General features: G+C 40.5%; 1 protein-coding gene across 1 annotated transcript; it reads right to left on the bottom strand.

Annotated features, from left to right (window-relative positions):
- Positions 1-4,998: 4,998 nt before the first annotated feature.
- On the bottom strand, positions 4,999-18,923 carry QPCT (glutaminyl-peptide cyclotransferase). The gene is made up of 7 exons (XM_076363693.1): positions 18,792-18,923; positions 14,493-14,639; positions 11,898-12,179; positions 9,122-9,298; positions 8,145-8,244; positions 7,540-7,656; positions 4,999-5,404 (listed from the first exon to the last, which is right to left on the bottom strand). The coding sequence occupies exons 1-7, from the start codon at positions 18,921-18,923 to the stop codon at positions 5,259-5,261; spliced, it is 1,101 nt and encodes a 366-aa protein (XP_076219808.1). The 3' UTR covers positions 4,999-5,258.
- Positions 18,924-22,228: the final 3,305 nt, after the last annotated feature.

The raw sequence follows: 22,228 nt of genomic DNA, 5'->3' as shown, positions 1-22,228 counted from the left end.
TTCCTCTTTGTATTTTTTCTGTAGTTTCAGGGGAAAAAATACCTATTTATATTCCTGGTTTATATCCAGAGTACAGGTCAGTGATCACTGACAGTTCTTATAGTCATTGCTAGAGTGCTTAACCTTTGGGGCACACTTGGAACAAAACTGCCTAACTTGTCTGCTTTTGCATTATGGTTCGACTGTACATCTAGAAGGCGATATTTCTTCAGGGCCTTTCTCAGAGAGCTCTTCCCTCTGACTGCTGTCTTTTTCTTCGCTGCTCTGATAACAGGGAAAGGCCTTTTAGAAATAATACTTTTTTTTTTTTTCCTGTTCTCCTGTGCAGTATGTATCTCTTAATTCCCTAGCCATTACCTCCTCTGCACTTTCTTCTGCATCTCTTGGCTGTTGAGGAATGGGTTGCCCATTCCTATTGTTTCACTTGCAACTCAGGGTGCTATATATCGACTTCCACCTTGTTAATCTGTATACTAAATCTCTCCATTTGTCCAAGGTGGTTATATGGAGCTGTAGTACCTCAGGGACTCCAAAGATATTAATGTTACCTGAAGATAATGGGTTTGATAGAGAAATCCTTCTCTTGTAGAACTGAGTTGAGAAAAAACAGCCTTCATTTGAATTTTCAAGATCTGTGGCCTCTTCACACTGCCTGAGGATTTCTTCTTCTGCATAAGGACATTGCTTTCCCATCCCCCCCCTCCACTACCTGTGTTTCTCGCTCCGACGCACGGAGAAGGGCGTTACTCTTGCAAACAAAGCAAGGTGACATTCTGCATGATGGTATCTCGCTGGGATGTTTTAGGCTGAGGGTAGTGTCCAGACTGCCACTGGTATACAGTCTATGTGAGCTACAAGTGGAGAATCTAGTTCTGTGCTTCATCTGCAGCAAGAGTAACAGTTTCGTTGCTGTGTTAGAAAATGTAATGACCTGGAAAACTTGCATTTAAAGATTACAATGAACTTGTAACGATTGGCTATGTTTCTGTGAGGTCAGTATTAGCTCAATAACCACCTTTGTTTCATTACTCTGTCTTTATGTGTAGTCTATTACACGTGCCATCGCTGCATGGAAATTGACTGAAGTACAGAACACTTGAATAGATTCTCTGTACCTCTTGGGTGCTGAACTGGACCGCACTCTCTACAGCATCTGCAACACCTTAGAGCCAGCAGAATGTTTACAAAATACTACTCTCCTGTGGCCTATTTGAGAATTGTTCCTTTCTCCAGTTTCATAACCGAACACTTGCCCTTTTTCTGACATTTTAAATACATTGTATTATATTGATTGCATGCCTACTTGTTTTTAGTAGAAAATTAAAGCTCCATTTTATTAAAAAATGAAGCTGATCTTTGATTTAAAATGAGAAGGGAGAATGAGAATCCCAGAATTCTGAGTGCAATATAATCACTTTAACAAAATTATTTTTTGGAGTGATTGTTTACAATATATATCATATGTGCAGATGATAAAGAATCTTTGAGAGATTAGAACAGCTTTTTAGCTGCTTTATTGTTATGAATATATTAAGAATATTTGTTAAATCAGCACAGAGTAAAATGTTTCCTTTTATATGAGGAAAATAAAATCAGTGTAATCCTTAAATGACAAGGAAAAAGTGGTAATTTGTGTGCAAGATTTTATAGTTATCTTTTTATATATATTGATTAAGTGATGCGCTCTCAGGTGATACTTCAATCTCAATGAGCAGATGTGTGAAACTTTAGAACTTTTGCTGGGTCTGCCACAAATGTAGACTGGGTCTTTGTAATAATTCTACAGAAGGCATTTTTACTGCATTTTGTCTTTTCTAATTGTATTTTACTCTTAGGTGGTCACAATCTAAACATTTATTTGAAATCTGGTGAATAAGAATTGCTAATTTATATCGTCTTCATTCCTGGTGATAGGAATGCTGCCCCAGCTAGAGGAAAAAGAGGACTGGTACTCACTGTCATTTCTGTCTGCCAGAGGATTTGGCACTGTTACTCCTTTAACTTGTTCCAACTGTGATTGCATAGGATCACTTCACTTGTAGGTAAATGCATCAAGCTTTAGAGAATTTGAGGGGCATGTACCATTACTTAGGCTTAAGATTCTTGTGAAAAACTGCATTGTCCTGATATAAAAGGAGCTAAAGCGCCTACTGCAATACAAATAACTAATGTAATATGGGAGGGGTTGCAGCTTTACCTATTGAGTAACAGCTCGAGTTCATTCTGTTCTGCGTTTCCTTCACCCAGGTAATAACCATACACCTTTAGGAGGACTCTGACAAGCCAGTAACAGCCTCTCGTAGGTGGTAGATTGATGATTTCCCCCCCCCCCGCCTTGACTGGGATGTGACAAATCCTATTCAAGGAGAGAACCCGTGCAGCAATTCTGCTGATTTGTGTAATTAGCAGATTAGTTGAAGTCCCCCAGTTGATTTCTGTCCTCTGCTGCCACCGTCCAACAGGGACAGAAAAACTGTCCAGGGATAGGTTCTTCAACATAAAGCCTGTCTCTGAATTCTGAAGTGATTATCTGTACTGTGCATATCCAGATCCTATGGATCGGGATACTTAGTGATACTCAATGTTGAAACTGAGAACGGAAGAGATACCAGTCCTGGTCTTTTCCACTTGTATTTTTTGTTTTCTAGGTCTTTTATCAAATGGCTAGACTCTCCTACCAGCTTGTTTTCTTCTGCCTTAGTAGCAGTGAGAACCCACCTTGCACCATGTCTTTGCTTTACTGACTACTTCAGGTTCTTGTGCTTTTGGGAGCTTAAATTCTTGGATTCACATGGTTACTGGGCTGATGTAAGTCTTCCTTCTAGCAGTTATTTTTTAAATGAATGATGGATCATATAAATTGCTATGATGATGACCCTCCCCTCTTTAAGTAAACCCTTTCCAGGGCTCACATCCAGTTAAGAGATGGCCCTCTTTTCCTGTAAAAAAAACCAAACAAAACCAAACCCACAAAAAACCAAGGGGGTCAAAAAAAGGCAAGCCTCTTCATGTTTTCTTCATGTTTTGAGAACCCATTGAATCATATTACACCAACCTGTATCTCATTTCTTTGAACTGAGTAAACATAACTCAGAACTGCGTGCTCAGGCATTGGGAAGTTGGTGACAAAATTGACATGCCAGAGATCTGGTGTAAACTACATGGTTAAATTATGGTTTCAACTAACTCTAATAGAGATTTTAAAAAATTGGGCTTTTCCCAGTTATAACAACCCTCTGATCCCACATTTCATAATGAAGCCTATTTTAACTTTCAAATTCTTGAAGAAGCAGAGTGGCACACTGCAAATGCATAAAGTGTTTTTTCAGAGGCCCTGCAAAGTATGAAGTACCACAAGGGTTCACCTGTAAAAATGAAATTAGCCACACAAACTCATGTTAATATTTGTGTATATAGCCATTTTGTTACCTTTCTTCACCACTTAGGAGTGTGCAGTAGGTGCCTTACACTGCTCAGAGTATTCAAACTTCAGAAGATTTAATTTAGTAGTTTAGAATGTTTTCTCGTGGGCTGAAGTAGAGGAGAATATGATAGCAAAGAGTTCAAATAGCTTTGATGTAGTTACACAGATGTACAGTAATATCTGAAAATAAACACGTGTCCAATTTTTAGAACTTTCATTGTATTCTATTTCAGAAGTTGCATGCGAAATAGAAACATTTCTCACAAATGTTAAAGTGATGGGAAAACATAAAATGCTTTTGTTTCATCTTGAGCAACAAGACCAGTCTGAATTTCATTTTCAGGCTGTCCTGTAATAGTAAAATTTTACAAATTTGCATTGCTGTAAATACATATTTCTATTGTGGCTTTAAAATATGTATGTAAATACTGTCTTAGGTTCAGAAATGTTTGCTTTAGGAATATAGTAAAATACAAGCCAAATCTGACATGTCTACAACTCCATAGCTTATTTCCTTTCTAAATCTCTTTGCCCAGGATAGAACTTTCTAGTGGAAGAAGTTCGGAGCAGTAAAATACTGACTTGTTTTTTGTCAGTTCATCCTCTACCAGCTTGATTTTACTTCTTTTTTCTTTTTTCTTCAAATGCTCTCATCTTTTTCTCACCAGTGGAATCCATAATTCTGTAGGTAGCTTTTGAATATTGTTCTTCTGGCTTCTCCTATTGATTTCATTCCAGGCTACATTTTTGTAAGAGTGCTATACTAAATTTATTGAATAATTCCAGTAAGGAATGTAAAAGCACAGGGTTGTTAAACTGGCGAGTATCTTTTTCTGAGACAGGCTATGGTTTGTCCTTACTTCTTGGTGCTTAAACTGTCTTCTTGCTTCTGACTCTCATATTAATTTTGATAGATAGCACTTTGCCTTTAAAATTATATAAAACTATAGTTTCTAAAGTGATTGCTTTCCTAGTTTGATTACTTCTGATGTAATCTGTATTAAAAACAGCAGCTTTTTTTTTTATTTTGGGTCAAATTGTAAATGATTCTCACATGAATGAATGGTGCGTGCTGGGGCGTTGCTCCCACACACCACCTACTCTTCTGTTTGTATCTCCTGTGTTGCAGTCAAAACATGATGGAAACCCTCACATACCTTCCTCTTAGCATCAATCCCCACCACCTTTCTGCATCAAAAAGTATCCAACAAACGATGGAGAAAATTGAATTTGGGTTATTTCTCCATTTCCTGGTGGCCTGCTGTCTGTGGACAAGAGCCCTTGCAGCTCTCCTTGCAGGGGAAGGAGGAGAGGGAGCAGAGATCATTAAAAAATCCCTTCTGTGTGTCAGGAGCTCTAGCAGCTCATTTCGGGATGAGGCGGTTTAGTTCAACCCAAAGTCGAAGTTTGTTTTAGTGTGATTTTTGCCTCTTTTGATAATGTGGTTTAAACTTCCATTGCTGAACACTGCACAAGGTGGTCACACCTTGTAAAAACTGCAGCTAACACTTAAGTCGGGAGGCATTCCCTCCTGGGATCTTAATATGTGACATAAAACAGTGATAACAATCTGGAAAAATTCTGGGTTTTTTTATTCAGAGGTAAGACATGGGAAGATCAAATTCTTTCCAGGCTGAAACTAATTCTTATTTAATGCTATCTTATTTGGCTACATGGAACACTGGGCCAGGAACAGTTGAATCAATAATCAGTCTAGCAAGAGCTATCATTGTATTTTGCTTCGCTTTAGTGCTCTCCAATGCAATTAAATAGCAAATGTGAAGGTGGGCAAACAGTATTTAAAATGGAGTACAATTTGTTGCCATTTTGTCTATCACAGGTTTAGATATTCCAGTACAAACACTTGCAGGATTTTGCTGAGATTGTCGACAGTGGTTTTGTCAAGGTTTTCTTCTGTGTCCTCCATGGTATGCCATACTGCAGGAAAAGGGGATGGAATCAAATGTAGGACTGGAACCCCTATAAGGAGGAAAGTGAAATTTGGAGAAGAAATATTGGAGAAGTTCTGTTAAGCCAATTGATATGTTGACATTTAGCAATAGAGTCAGGTAACTACTCAATAAGCTTACTTTATAGAGGAGTGTGTGTCACTGCGGTTTCCTTTTACCTTCTCTCTTTTTGAAGCCTGTGACTGCAGCCCATCCATTTCACTGTGTTCTTCCTAAAATTGACACCTTCCTTTCCTTTGAGTACTTTTCCCTCTTTTTTTTTTTTTTTTTTTTTAAGGCACCTGTAGCTAGTAGTTTTACTGTGACACTTGCTTTTTCTTTTTGAGATCCTTTGCACTGTAGTTGTTGATACCGTGTTTAGGAGCTACGGAAGGGCAGAGAAACCACTGCAGCTCCCCAAACTGAAAACTGATTACCGTGTTCATGTGACAATGTTAAGATGGAGCACTTTTTGAAGCATTTTTTAGTCCTCTACATAAATGGTAAAATAGGGTGTCTGTATTTTTACTCTGTAAAATAGAACCACTGTTATCCTCAGATAAAAGAACTTCCACTTGAAAGGATCTGTATCACTACATATATATATACACACACACACACACACACACATATATACATCAAGCCACCTACACATACTGCAACTTTAAGATAAAAGTTAAATCAGTCTTTTGCTTGCTTCCTGATCACTTTTTGGGGGGAGCATTGTTTCTCTCCAACCTTCTTCCTGTTTTACTGCTTTTCCTCTCTGTTTTCAGCTGCATACTTCTAAGGAATCTTTTCTTCACTAGGTGTTAATCATGTTATTAGGAAAGGTTTTGAGGTGTAGTGATTGTTTTCCCCTATCAGCTTCTCCCATGTAGGATTTTTGATATCCTTGGACACGCATATGATAGCTGTGTTGGTTTCGTTGGACCTGGGCCCTGCCTTGGTGTGAAAAATGAAAGATTCATGGAGTTGAAGAGCCATTGAGCAGGAGACAGTAACTACAGCAGACAGTAACAAGTTCACTGATAGCTCAGTGAAGAGAGCACTCGCTTGGAAGTGGAGAGGTGTGTAGCTGCTCTTGTGCCTGCATCCAGAGCTGTGTGTGCATTTTACATTACTCAGTAGTTAACAGAGCATAAGCAATGGTAAAATTAGGGCCTGGATATGAAGATACCTCCCTCCTTATCTAGGTGGATACCTTCTTCATTGAACTAGTTTTACATTCCTTTTTGGTTAACCCTTCTCTAGCAATATGACTCTTGTAGTCCTTGCTGTACAGCGGAAAACTTCAATCAGAAGAGTTTACTGTATCTACTACCCTTCTTTGGCCCACCTTAGTTTTGAAGATGCTCTGCTGAGTGCTTGAACCGAGAAGGATATCAAATCCACATCTTGAACTTGGACAAGTGCTTTAATCACTGACCAGTAGCTTGACAAGGTGGCAGCAGTAGTACAACTGCTTTCCCTGTCTTTGATTGCATCCCAAAGGAAAAGAATGAACACAAAGTCAGAGGCTATGGTATAGGTGTCTGCCAGGAGAAATGCTTAGGTAGGGAATCACGGTTTTCAGGCATGTGCCTAATTCCAGGAGGGATTTCAGGCATATTGTGTCCTTTGCTATTTCTGCTGGCTACTCTATGCACCTTTCCCACCCCTCAAGCTGACAGTTATGAAATCTCCATTCTCTTTAGGGAATGAGGATGTCTAATTTGAGCATGTGAGTTTTTGCAGGAGTCAATAGTGAGCATTACTGTAACTTTGACAACAGACCTTTAGAGATTTTGGTAGTCTTTGAAGATACGACCCTTGAGTGTTTCGCTGCTCCTAGAAATTGTAACTAGCTGGCTAGTGCGGTATGTAGTGATATCCCACTGGATCAGAGTTGCCTATCTTTGTGGGACACTACTGCGGACAGAAATTTCCATTATCTCTGTGCCATTGGAGCTGTGCTCGTGCAAAATGATGATGGGTATGTTTTATCGCTGCTTTTGTTTGGGTATGTTTTTCAAAGCTGTGACTCTTGGCCTGTGTAAAGTTGGATTTGGAAGCCTCAAGTTGGGGCAAATAAGCTTGAAAAACAAGATCATATGCACTTGCTCATTCACTAAATGATGCATTTGTTACTGAACTTATACTTTAAAATATAAGAGCTTCCGGTACCTCTTAATAAAAACGGAACATGGTCATCTTCAACCAAGCCTCGATGTAAAGTAGTCTGGAAATACTGCCTTTCAACAAGGTGATTCTTCAACAGATTCATGTTGTGTAGCTCTTGCTCTGTAAATCACAATGAAAGTGATTATTATGACTTTTGGACAATATGAGGCATGTTAGCACATTTGAATTATTTTTCCTCTCACATGGAAGCTTTTTCCATCAAAGAAGAAAAAGGAGTTGGTGACTGTCTTTTGCATTTGTTTAGTACTTAGAAGACCTCAAGATTGGTGCTATTACCATCATTTTACAGAAGTGAGAACTACAACACAGAAGTGAAGCAGTTCCCAAGAGTCACAGAGTGACAATCAGTAATAGAATCTGTTTCATGGCTTCCAAGCATCTGGGAATCTTCCTCAGTTATTTCACTGATTAAATATTAAAATCTTCGTATAGGTTTAAGATGCACCAAATTTAACATTTACGTTATTAAATATTATAACTGTAGAACAGAATAGTAATCTAAAAATCTGATTTACAGGACTTTAATACATTCAGAAACTACACACTAAACTTTCAAATTCATCAAAAGCCCATACCCCTCTCCTTACCAATTGCTTGAAGCCTCTGAAACCAACGAATGGTATTTGGAAAATAATTGGGGAAGACTGGGTTTGGTGCACCAATTAAATCCAGTAGTACAAGCAGGTCCTACAGAAGAAAGAATCTTTAATACAGAATTCTTTACATTACTACACCACCAGCAGCAGCAATGAAACCTCTTGGTTCCTGTATAGGTCATGACTAGGTCTTTGATAGCTCTGGCCAAAGATCTGGCTTTTCTACCATGGTGTCTGAGGAGAACACATTAGTAGCACCTGATTCCAATCTGATGCATTTTGCTGTCTTTCCGAGGAGGAAAAAGGTAGGCCGTTCCTCTGTTCCTCGAGCTGAAGCAGACTGCATCGCTTTTTTTGCAGTTTGTGTGTTATATCCCTTTAAAGGAAAAACTATGGTAGGTGGGGAGAAAGAAGAGGAAATTGCTTCTTCCCCGGAGAACAACAAAGTCTGTCAAGGGAGAGACATTTTGTGACTCGCAAGATACAGCGACAGAAGAAAAGTGTCTCAGCAGTGAGTAGGGAAGCTAGAAGGCGGTAGGGAGAAGGGAGCAGACAACCAGAATGTTAGCAGGAATCAAAGGGAAACGGAAAGCTTGCTGTAGCTTAGCACTGAGCTAGGGGAGATTTGTTCATAGACCGATACTATGTCTGTGCTCTTTCCTAATCACTTTGAATTATCTCTCTCGAAGAAGGTGGGTATCCTAGTTTATATTCTAATAAATTTGTGTATTCTGATTTTTCTATGACTCCTCCTCATACTTGCATGGAGAAGGTCTAAGCAGATTCACCTGAAAAGCTCTTGCCAACTCTCTTACTTTATCACATCTCATAAAATTTCCACAAGCCTGCCTCTTCCTTTAACTTTGGTGGGGTTCATGGTTTCTTGGGAATTTGGCCAATTACTTACTAATTAAATATTAAAAAAATGCAATTTACTATTACTCATTAGGGAGGTGAAAGCCACTTACTATGCCCTGCAGCTGATTTGTGGTTGTTGAACCAGGTGGATGTGGAGTAGATAACATTTTTTGAGCTAAGTGTTGAGATCCATAGAGGGAATCGGAAGGGGACCACCGGACAAAGGCTTCTTCACCATCAAAAAAAATGAGCTGAAGTGAAAGGTCTGGTCTTGACGTTGAGCTGGTCTGTTGGAGGAAGTTGAAAGTAACATAACTGATTCTGGCCAGAACACTAAATAAAGGACAAATACTGTAGTCATATAAGCAGCATCAGTAGGGGTATATTTTTCAAGGTACCCTATGCAAACCTTCCTATGGCTGTTAAACACACATTATGGTGCAATAGTGGTAGTGATCAGTCATTATTATTTATCTAGCACAGTGACGCGTTCTCCAGTTTGGTATCATTTTGGTTCTGGTTAAAAGTTTCATTTCTGATTTTAGCGGACATGAGCTGAGTACGTTGAGACAGGTCTGCAAAACCAGGTAGCGGAAACATCATCTCAAATAATGAGGAGACGTGTCAGCAACACCTCCTGATGTGAGTGCTAATATTATTACTCGATAGCGCCACAAAGCAGTAATATCTCTGCTACAGTTGTGCATCAGTGGAGGTGAATTATGTCTTTGTAAAGTTGATGGTTCTTTGAGGGACAAAGAGCGGTCAGTCATGAGAAGAATGACCATTTCTTTTCCTTCAGGGGGACTCGCAACCACCTGGGCGACTTTACACTAAAACCAAAGGACAGAGAGTGGAGTAGATACGCCCTTCCCTTTCAACAACCAAAAATATCACAGCAATAAAAACTGAGAATATATATGATTAATGTATTTAAGGTCACAAAGGAGACATCTGTGTGAAATTTCTTCCCAATGTAGAAGGAGCCTTTTTTCTCTCTGTTTACTAACTGAAGCCTTGTTTGCACTGGCAGCATTTCCTAATAATCTACAACATGGCTAAACCCAGTTCAGTTCTGCTATATGAACAGTTTTGGGAACTGTAGTCTTGGCAGTTGCCATAAATATTTTAACCCCCCTATGAATTAATGTTATTTCAAGTGAAATTGCATGATGTGGTTAAAAAGGTGGGGTCACTGGCAACAGTCATGTCCTGTATGGGCTACAACTCCCAGCTAGCTGAAGCTGATCCAATATAAACAGTAGTGGAAAACTTCTATAAAATGTCGCTCACGTAGGCAAGATGATATTGATTATGCTCACAGTGATATATGGATTTCTCTAATGGCAATGCTTTGCTGCCCTTTGTCCCTCGCACAGGACAGATCTCTTTTGATAGCAGTCATTTTGCATTACATTCTGGAGGAAACTGTATTAATGCCATTTTGAATTTTAGAAAGTAGTATTTGTAATTATTACTATTATTACTGTTTAACACATTCCCAGGTCTGAATAATGTGGAGAGATGTCTTTGCCCTTTAATTTAAACTTACTCTATATAAGTGGAGAAACATCAAGATAAAAATCACAGCTTCAAGTCAAAGTATAAATAGATTTGGCTGAAAAAATAATAAAGCCTGTTACGCTACTATGAGCAGAGCAAAAAGGTCATAGCTAATGTATTAAGCAGATGCATCCCAAAGTATATTTTGTTAACAGACTGTACAAATGGTAGCCTGTGCAAAGTAACTAGATTGCCTTTTTGTGAAATGCTGTCGTCTTACATGATAAAACAATTTAATCAAAAAATGATGTATTACTTGCAAAAAATTCCAGTTTTTAAGTTGGTGTGCAGGTTTAGGCAAATTTATTCTAAATGAAGCTTCTAAATGAAAGCATATGTATTACAGGAGTGCTTTTTTTTTTGTGACTAAAAACATCAGCATATTCTTAATCTTCTAATTCTTAAATATTCTAATGTCAGAAGGCACCAAATCAGTTTCTGGAAACAACTGCTAACAAGTAATCTTAATACCTGAGCTGAGTGTATTCCTGACACTTTGTAAAGCATTTGAGAGACCTTTTCCTGTGAAAGCTCTGTTAGTGTATGAGAAGTATTCTTCTGTAAATACTAAATACTGAACCAGTAGATGGCACTCATTAATCTGTAATCCTACAAATTTGTAATCCTACAAGCTTTTAGAGCTTGCAGGATCAACAGTTTTTTGTGCCCAGCAACGGCAGCACTTTGAAGTGGATTTTCATAGCATAGGTAACACAGACTGATAATATTATACTATTACTTGACTGTTTTCCTGTACTCGGCCATGAGTTTTCATAAATAAGCTATTCACACTGATAAAGGAAAACAAGAAAAAAGCTTGAAATCGTTATGGGATGGAGGAATGTGAGTGTAACTCCCCTGCACAGCAATTGGTTCATCTGTCTCCCAAAACAGAATACAACTGAGAGATTTTAAAAATGCAGGATTCAGAAAGCAACAAAACTTTGTCAATGACCCTAGATGTTACTGGATACAATAGGAGCTTCTGAGTGGAGTTATGTGTCTTTCAGATAGATTCTGCAAGATATAATCCTACTTTCTATGAAACACATATTATTCATGTATAAATTGTTATTTTTATATAGTATGTATTTATTAGATAATTTTTAGATAGCCACCCTTTGCATAAGAAGTTTTAATGTGATAATGTACTCTAAAGTAGTAGATACAGATCTCTGTTCTGTTCTTCTTGAAGTCAATGGGAGTTTTACTATAGGCACAGCGATCACAGAATCAGGCACGCAGGCTGTGGGAGAGAACATGGAAGTGCCCTAAGGCCTATTGCTATTGCAAAAACAAATTAAAATGAAACAAGCAAACTACCTTGATTAACTGAAGCTTGTTATCCAGGGCACGTGCCAGCTCCAATATCATAGCACAAGGCACAGCTGAATCAGTTGCTCCTACAAACACTCTCTCCTGCCATTGTTGTCTGAAGAATTTTGAGTCGTAGTGGCAAGCAAGTACTAGATAGCGTTTTGCAGAGGGGTCGAGAGTGCTGATAATATTTGAAAATGTTTGATATCCATATGGTGTGTATTTCTGAAATGTATCTTCTTCAATTTCCCAACCAGCCTGTAATCTTTGAAGACGGCGCTTGATGTGCTGCAATTAAAAAAAAAAAAATACCGGATTAATATTGCTTGCTTCAGAAAGATGTTGCAGGCAATCTGTCATTTCTGTAAGTTCATGGTATTTTTAAAAGATAAATTTTACAGCAAAAAATGTAATGTCACTGTATAAAGTAAGCAACATCTTTGCTACCTTAGCCTCTGACTGGCTCACTTGCTTTTCATTTCTCCCTCTTGTCTTTGGAGTCTGAGGGTGCTTTGAAGGATTGCCCATTCATATGACACATTAAGATCTTGATCTCTGAAGTTTCCAGGCCATTGTTTTTTCAGGTATAACCAGGACAGATTTAATGTTTACCTCTTCAAATCTAAACTCAGTTGTGTCATTAAATTAAATGTCAAAACTGGCTGCAGAGAACTTGTTGTGGCTACTTTGACAATTACCACGCATAGATGCCACAGCAGTATAAAAAAAAAGCTGTTTGGTTTTTTTAACTTCTATGAGAAATCTGCCTGTCAAGTGGCGTAAGTTGTTTACAAGGCTGTACGAGACAGTCTGATTCCTTTAAATTAAAGAAAGAATTACACGTCAGAATAATCTTTTAAAAATAAAATCTGGTAAATGTAGCTCATGTAAAGATAAAAATGAGCATAGTAAACCTGTAAAAGAGATCATTCATTTTAGGTAACTTCCTACCTAAAGAGAGTACCTCTAACAACCCCAGTTATACTTAGTACAGAGTTCTGGCTAACTCTTATTAGAGGGCCATCTCTGTTGAGCAACTTCTTTTTATGGGTCCCTAGAGTGCTTCTTCAAGGCAGATTCCTCTCTCTTTAAATAAACATTAGGAAAAGCCTCTAAGGGGAAAAAAGAAAATAGACTTTGAAGACTTGTCCTGCTCTTAGTGAAGTCAGTGGGAATACTGCCGTTAATTTTAGTGCTAGAACAACCTTCCATTTTGTTTGTGGTCCGAAAGCTTTTATGGCATTGTATGGTCTATCCACTATCTGTAGGCTGAGCAAAGGATGCCTGTTATGGATTAAGAGTAATATATAAACCTGGATGGAGTTCTCAGCGTGCACTATCTGTGACTGGCACTAGCCTTCTCCCTTAAAGGAGTCTGATGCATTTTCTGTGTCTTAACAAAGAAATGTCATCCATTTCAAACTCCACTGTGCTTTGACAATGGAGGACTCTTCTTTTTTTCCTTTGGTGGGGGTCTACTTTAGTACCTTGTAACAGGATGATCCTATTTTGAACATGATTTGTGGTTTTCTAGCCTAGGCTCAGCTGTTTTTTTGGTTTTCTTACTTTTTCCCCTTTCATTTGGCTGCCTTCCAGGGTATCACCAAAGAAACCACAAAACTAAATCTATAGAGACATGCGCACGTAGACACACACACACAAAGCACAAAAAAGCTGCATTTTTCCAGTCTACCAATTGCAGAGTGGCAAATAAACTTACTGTAGTTAGGGCTGTCTTGGGAGCTGTTGAGTCACTGCCTGAAGGGTAGATGAAGGGTAGTGAGATGTTGTGAATGTGTTCTAGTAAACTCAGCCGTACCACTGTTTTAGTCTTCCGCTTGGCTAATGTAATCAAGACCCAGCATGGCACACAGTCCTGAAGATGCCCACGCTGTGAGTGCAGAGCAGAGGTGCCGACAGGGCAGCAACCCAGTCGTGTGGTAACTCCTTGCAGCTCAAATACAATGTGCTGGAGCTCTTGCTGGCTTGGGGCCAGGTGCAATCGGGATATATTAGCCCAGCATTAACACGCTGCTGTGCTTGGGCCAGCGGAGCTAGCGTGGTACTTGGACCAGTGCTGCACTTTGCCATGTTGACCGTTTCATCTACCTGCCCGTTTGAGCCCCTCTGATCCCTTTTCATGTTGATACACCCATCTGAGGCAACGCTACAGGGGAGTGTAACAGCACAGGAGCTCTCCAGAAAAAGGGCAGGGGGGTGTCATTTATTTCATCCCTGTGTAGGGTCCCAGGGGGTTTGAACCAGTGACCAAAAGCCTGCGCATGTGAGGGAAAGGACAACTGTTGTGTTGTACTTTGGGTACCAAACCTGAGGTGAGCTTTTTAATTTACAACATAAATTTAAAAATAATTCTTTTTAACTTTGATTTTTTTTTTTTCATTGTGCTGTGCAGCCCTGGGAAATAATGTCAGCTAAAATGCAAGCTGTCATGTAGGCTCTATGCAGTCTAGACTTGAACAATGATAAGAGGTCATCTTACCGAATGAAAGGAAGGTGTCCATCCCTTTAGTGGTCACTAAAGGTACTACCAGAATATAAATAATAGATGTTCTTAGAGGTTTTCAGGAAATGTTGCCTTACCTGTCGTACGACATAATTTCCTGGTGATCCTGAGTATCTTTCTATCAGGATAGGGCGCAAATCATTCTCCCACATTTCAGAAACATCTGTGTTTGCTGCAACTTTTTGAATAGCGTCAGAATGTAAAATTCTTGGTTGGTGAGAATACTGTAGAAAGGAGAAAAAGGGAAAGACTGCTATAGCTATTTCTAGACCTTTTTAACCATAGTTTTCTTCAGAATTACAGTAAATGTGAGATATTGTGCTATTTTGATTTACTGACAACAAAAAATAATCTTAAGAAACGCTTTTCTCTCAAAAGTTATTGACATGTTTAAGTTCTGTGGCTTCCATATCTTTGATTTCCACGCAAAATATACTGGTATTAAAAACATGGGAGAAATTTTTACCTACTAGCTGTAAAAACTCAACCTGTGACTGGGTTCTCTCTTTTGTAATATCTTAATTCTACATACATACAGTCGTCTGCAACTATGCCACCTTCAAATGAGGTTTCCATTGAGACAAACACCAGGAGCTTTGTTTTTAGTAGTAATTATATTTAGCTTTATGCTGTGTCTACATTATGAGGTGCAGTACTGCAAAGAAATGCCTAAGCTAGCTCAGTCCCAGAAAGAGTGAAGCTGTGTCATTGTGGCCTCTGCCCACAGCGATGGTATTGGTGTGACTACAGAGCATAGTGCAGCTCACTTGGGGCTAGCTGGAGTATACATCAGCTTCGTGACACGTGGGTTAACCTCAGAATTGTCAGCTTGTCTCCTGCGACAACAGCTAGTAATGCTAGCTACCTCCCAAGTGGCTTCTTTTCTGTTGCCTAAGCACAGACCTTTAGAGCTATTTCAGGTGACCTAGAATACTTGAGACATCCTTATGGGGATGGCAAATGGATGTCAAAATGTGCCAGGGCCTTGTGCTCTTCTGGAGTGGTAGCTGGATGCCAGGTGGGATCCCCAAGGACATCTCAAATGCCGCTTTGGGCACCTGATTTGAACCTACCCAGTCTCTAGCAATTGTCTCCTCAGGAACTTCCCGAGCCACTCCTGTTTTAATAGATTTCTATTTTAGGCACTATCATAGGATGCTCCTATCATATCCGTTCCTTACTTCTATCATAGAGGCTTCCCTCTACTCCTCTCTTTCTCCCACTGAAAAATCCTGGTCTGTTTATTTGTTCTTTGATCAGAACTGCCTTACGTGATTGATCAGACTTGCTGTCCTTCTGTGTACCCTATCTACCTCATTCTTTTTGAGATGAGGAAAGGGAGGGAAACTGGAACATGACTGCACCATAGCTTCTGGTATAGGATAATGGTATTTTCTATTTTATTCTTTTCCTTTCTTAAAACCGTTTAACACTGACTTGCTTTTGGGCTGCTGCTGCATCAAACTGACATTTTCATAGATGTATTTACTCTAACTCCATCATTGTATATGTTAACAAAAAATAATCATTCCCCCTCCTTTCCCACTCACTCATGTGCGTCATTTCACATTTGTCTGAAATGACTGCTGAAACTCATTACCTGGCCAGAAAGTGTACTGACCTTGAGATCTTCTGCAGTCCTGTATAATGACCCGTTATCTTAATTACCCAGACTGACAAATATTGTTAAAAAAGCCTCACTATTTGCCGCCTTTTCTACTTCATTTATGTGTGTGCTGAGCAAAGCAGGCACAAGCACAAATATTTTCTAGACTTCGCTGTAAGCATTTAATTCTACCCTTCTCTCTTTTCCTAGCTGTTTATCTGTGTGGGCCTTTCCTCTAATTCCACTTCAGTTTACTCAGTGAAATTAAGTAGAGGGGAGACACAAAGACACTGAATCCTACGATGCCAATTTTAATATAGTGTTTAAGTTTAAAGCTGAATTTTAAGACTATAAGGACACCAAATTTTAGGATGTGCAGTTAACATTTTTAATGCTAGCAAATTTAGACACGGGTTAAAGAAAAATCGCATTTCATCTGATATGAAGAAGAACTTTTACAAATTTGGAAATTGTATTGTAGAAGATGCATAAACTGTCTTTTGAAAGACTAAACATTTAATATGGTGGAATTTACACCAATGTAGAAAAGGTACAGACAAGAGAAGATGTTGTCAGGGAGCTGTTCTGTTTAGGAGGAACAAGCTGTAAGAGGAGAAAGTCCAAAGCTACACGCTTCAGAAGAGTGTAGGAGGACAATTTAATTAAGGAAGTTCAGAAAAATATGCCTTCAGTTGAACAAGTGAAGGGCTCAATTAGAACGTGGAATCGTCTCGCTTCTAATGTAGAGCATGCCTGGTAATTGTGCTCATTGAATCACTTTGCAAAGAAACATTATTATTATTGAAGTACAAATGGATGAAAACACTTCAGAAGAGAGGAATAAATTCCCATTTCTAATAATAGAGATATCTTCAAATTTGGGAAGTGAAAGGAATTACAAAAGTGGTCATGAAATAAAAGAGAAGCAGAATGAGATCTGTAGGTGGCTCGTTCCTTACAGTGTTGGTCAATCTCTGTTTCCACCACAGCAGGGAGGCAGAACAATGTATTTATGACAGGACTACCACTAAACTTTTTGTACTAAGCTGCATAAAACTGCAAGACTTCAACTTCTACAAGTAGCCTACTCTTACCTTGCTGATTTTGGCATATTTCATCTCGGTGTCAACGGAAGTTAGCTTCTAAGAACTCTTAAGTGTAGGACCTGATTCCTCCTCCTCAATGAGAGAAGGAGGGGAAGGTTGGTACGCTGTAAGACTTTCAACTTCTGGCTCACACATCCCTTTAGGGAGGAGGAACAAAAGTTGTCAAGGGACAAGAATTTGATGAGGAAGAGGAAGTGGTTCTTGGTTAGTGTCTGCAGGGGCAGAGGCATTCAGATGCTATGGTTCTGTGGTTAGATGATACTACTTACATCATTGGCAAGTAGATTGACTAGCTGGAATGGAACGAGGTAAAGAGTGTATTGGTGTGGCTCAAGAGGGCTAAAAAAAAAGAGCACTGGGGCTACACGCTTGTACGTTGACTAGTATGACTAAAGATTTAGCCTCACATATTCTTATATATGTACATATACCGGTATTATGCATATTATAGATGTATTATGTTACAGATCGGTAGTCTATACATGAGATAGATGTCATATATATATATATATATATAGTAAGATACAATTAATAGAACAGAATGACAAAGTTTCTTTTTTGTTTGTTTAAAAAAACCAAACCAACACTTATTTGAATGGGGAGTGAATAAAATGAAGGAGAAATGGCATGACTAAGGGGAAGCGAGTGGAAATGTATGACGGCAGCTTCATTTTGCCAGTTTGCCCTGGACTCTGATCTATTGGTGAAGAGAACGGTGCACTGGATTAGTGGAGTTCTGGCTGAACTTTGAGTTCAGCTCTTCCTACAAACTTGGGGATGGTCCCTAAAAGTATATTTTCCATTTGGAAATTCCCGAACCCTTTAATTGAATGAAAGTTGCAGTTGTGTGCCCTCCCTTGTTCCACGTGGTTTGGTTCTTCACGAGGAAACTGTTAGTGTTTCATAATCGGCCACTAAGAGTTGTTACACAGAGAAATTGGGTTTCATTAAACAGTCTCAAGGCTGCTTTTTTAATAGTTCACATACCATTTTGAATTAAAAACAATATAGTATGGCTTTACAACATATTAAAATATTATATCCTTTCAAACCAATTATGCAGTAGCTATCAACACCATCCCTACTTGTTTTTTGTAGGTAAATGTGCATCACTGCTGGAAGAGCTATTTGTTTCCTCAAACTAAGACGCTGTCCTCTGAATCACCATAATCGTATTGAAAATTGGAGTATAATAGAATGTTACATGGAATATAATTTCGGATTTTGATCCCTCTTGTCCTGTTTGGGTTTCCTCTTAAATTCACAAAGCTTATTGCTCTAGCTGCCCGTTCCCAGGCGGCGTGAAATGCATCGCTAACATTTCAAATGTGTGAAGATGACTTGTTCTCTGCAGCCATTAGCTCGGGGTGAGAGGGAAGCCATGTTACCCGCCCTCACCTGCGCTCCCGCAGACGGGACCGGCCCCGCAGCTCCCGCGCTGAGCGTGGGGGGGTGACCCACAGCTGAAATTCATATTCGCGCCCAAGGCAGGATCCCATCGGGGTGGATGTGAGAGGTTTCCCGGCGGGCGGGCGGGGACCGGCACGCCGCGCGGATGCATGTACCATCGCCCAGCTGCTGACCCCTGCCTCCCGGGATGGTGCTACCCCCGCGCCACCAAGTGGAGAGGCAAGAAGAGCCTGAGAAACGCAAACGTGACCCACCTTCTCCAGGGTCCAGTCTGCTCCGGTTTCCCTCCCGTGCACCAGGTGGAAGCAGGCGACGGCGGAGAGGCACAGTGCCCCAAGCAGGCGGGAAGCGGCTGCCGCCCCCTCGCCCCCGCCCGCCCCTGCCATCCCTCTCCTCTCCCCTCACGGCCGGGCGGCTCTCCCCGCAGGTCCCCTTCCCTCCGCCTTTCCGAGGCCCGGGGGTGGAAAGGGGGGAGCCAGGGCCGGTGCCGGCGGAGGAGGCGGAGAAGGGGCAGCGCTGGAGGGAGGCAGGGCGGGAGGCTGCCGCAGAAGCGGGCGCTGGCTGTTGCAGCCGCAGCTCCGCCAGCGTCTCCCAGCTCGTCTCCCCTCCGAAATGAGCCTCGTCCCTGGCACCACGTCAGCAGTGCCAGGAGGGCTGCCTGTGGCCAGCGCCGGGCCCGCCGCCGCCCCCTCCCCCCGGGCCGCGCTCTTGAAAGAGGAGGCTCGCAGGGGCTCGTGATTGTCGCCGTGAGAAACGCTGTAGCCTGCGGTTTCCCCTGAAAACTCGTTTTGTGTTTCTAGGGACGGGTTTGAAATGAATGGAGGCTCAGGGGCTGCCTGTGATCTCAGTGCCTTCGAACATAGACGGGTAGCTCCAGGCTGCACTCCAGCTCAAGCTCGCTTGAATGAGGGCTCTGCAGAGCGGCTTTAGGCTCCCGCTGAGAACGGGCCTTGGCCATCGCTCGTGACCGATGACCAGGTTGAAATGAGTATTCGTGAAGGGTCTTGAATGGCAAAGACCTATAGAATTGCAAAGTGGTTTAATTTATTGTTTTATAAGCTCTTGTTATGATCTTTTTTAGGCCTAAAATGACAATACTTGCTAAAATGACAATCCTGTCTTCAGGCATTTTAAATTCTGCAATTATACTATTAACTATGAAGCAAAACTTGTGGCGAGGTGATATTCTGCAGTAGACCAATTAAAATGATTAAACCAAAGATAGAAGCTTCTGAGCACACAAGCCCTTCTTTAGGTCATTTGACATAACTATCCTTGCTCTGCGGTGTTGTAGAAAACATCTGACTATTCTGCATTGCAGATATTCCATTTAAAGTCTCCAATTTTTACATCATTCTTAAAGTTCAGACTTAATGCTAAAACAAATTGAAAGAAAAAAAATGAAAGAAAGAAAGAAAGGAGAGAGGGAGGGAGGGAGCGAGCGAGCAGGAGTCATGATCTTGCTGCTCGTCAGCCTCGTACCGGAAAGCCACAGGCTGGAAACTACAGCTTTGCAAGTATTCAAAGTGTTTGCGAGGGTAATAGAGAAATGGAGCAATTTGCTAATTTGCAGATTCTTGACCCAGATTCCACAGATTTCCTAGAAAAGCTGGTGGATCTGCTGCCCAGCATACAGATGGGATCTCTGGTGGTGATAGTTTTAGTGCAGATTCAACATCCTTTTAGCTGATACTCAGAAAGTGGCTGTGTCCAAATTTTGCATACATGGGGAAGCAAAGAGTTAATTTAAATCAATGCCATTTTTTTCCCCCTCACAAAAGTCCACGCGTTGCTTTGTTAGGAAATTGTTCCAAATGCAAAGCCAAGTCACTGGTGAATAGGGAGAAATGGGCAATGATTTGATTACCAAGAAAAATCAGCATGGTTTACAGATTCTTAGGCAAAAGCCCCGGCATGTCAGCAGAGATCAAGTCATGGGAAATTAGTCTAAATCCACCTACCAAGATGACAGTGATCCCAACAGGACGACACAGCAGAACAAAAATCTGTTGCCCCTCCATCAGATTTCCTGTGGTTGACTATATAATCCAGATGCTGGACAAAATTTCTGGCCGATGTGCCAGGGTTCTCATACAATTTAGCAGAAAAAATAAACACAATAGCTACAGGATAAATTTGCCAAGAATATAAGCTTGATTCAGGACTAGCTAACACTGTTTTCCCCTAAGGGATTGTGGTCCCACCACGGGCTACAATTCTTTGACAGATGATGTGTTTGGCAAGTCTAAAGTCAGCTTAAGACAGTGTTGATCTCACCTACATGGGAAACAGATAAAAAAGTAAGTGCTGGACCAGATGTGTAGAGAGATTGAACAGGATTTTTTAAAGGTGTTACTTTCAAAATTTGGAGGGGAGACCTCCCTCCCCCTCATAACCACCCCAGAAAGTTCCATGTCTCATGATATAAAGAAGACTAAGAAGAGAAAAAAAAAAGAATCTATTGAAGTGTAACAGAAATCAGAGCGGTTCACAGCTGAAAAGGGAATTATGTAACTATTTTAAAAAATAATACACAAAGTTGAAAAAGTAACCAAAGGTGATAAACATTTTTTCCCAGGGATTTATAAAGGAAAAACATGTTTAGTCCTACTCCATACTACCAAATTGAAAAGATGTCAACAAATTGCTCAGTTGTCAGATGTTCTATTTTATACATTTTAAATAGTTGGTTTATTACCCTGAAAATCAAATAAATAGATGTAACCCGATATCACCTAGAGAAAAAAAAGTAGATTATTTGAAGAAAAGCATACATTATCTGTAAAAATATAGTCCGTACATTGTTCCTTTCCTGTAACCCAGTTGATGTGACAGTGCCATCTATTGAAGTCCCGAAGGATAGACGTTGGAGGCAGCAGCGTCAAAAGCTTTTCGTTGTGCTGGCACTACAGCATATAAGCATTTCAGCCCAAATCGCCCCTCGGAAGCTGAGGCAGCGTGCTCTGTCATTACCTTGGTTATTAACGCTGGAGAAATGCACTGTCAAATGCTGCGGATTTAATGCACACCTGTTTTCTCAAGAAGGGGGACTCCTGCACCTTCCACCATTTCAAATAGTTTTGATGCTCAGCTCTTTCAACTAGCAGGCCCATGGTAGGGAGAGGGGAGTAAGCGTGGTTTGTTGTGTTTTGAATCCACCTAAGATAAGGCAATTTTGTGCCTGAGCTATGGCTGATTTACCAGCAGCAGTAAGCCAGCAGTTAGAATATACAGTCTGAGATTTCCAGTGTTTGGCAGCCTGGGCTGCTGCATATTCAGAAACCCGTAGGTAGGTCTTACAGCCCAGAGGGAAAGGGTGGTGGGGCTGATGTTCACAAAGAAGCAGATGGGCCTGCAGGTGCCTGGTGCTCACGTGCGTTTGGTGGGCTTGAGCTGCTGTTCATCCCGGTCAACTCATCTACCGCTGAACTCTGTGGGGTTTGGAACTGAGCCCTTATCAGGCTGTGGAAGTACTGCGCTTGGTGATTCAGGTTTAAGAGATTCTGTTTCTGTGGGCTGATGTATTCACAGACAAAGTTTTAATAAGTAAAATGTGCAGGTTAGCCCTAAACACTTATTTAGGGAAATAACTTTATTTGAGAGTCGGTACAGTAGGATTATATGATATGAATGAGGTACCCACCCAGCAGGCGCAAGCATTTGTGAGATCATTCTTTAAACTAGTGGGGGG

The sequence above is a fragment of the Aptenodytes patagonicus genome, unplaced genomic scaffold (assembly GCF_965638725.1).
Source record: "Aptenodytes patagonicus unplaced genomic scaffold, bAptPat1.pri.cur scaffold_81, whole genome shotgun sequence".
In the NCBI taxonomy this organism is placed as follows: domain Eukaryota; kingdom Metazoa; phylum Chordata; class Aves; order Sphenisciformes; family Spheniscidae; genus Aptenodytes; species Aptenodytes patagonicus.
This window is presented reverse-complemented; position numbering and strand designations above follow the sequence as displayed.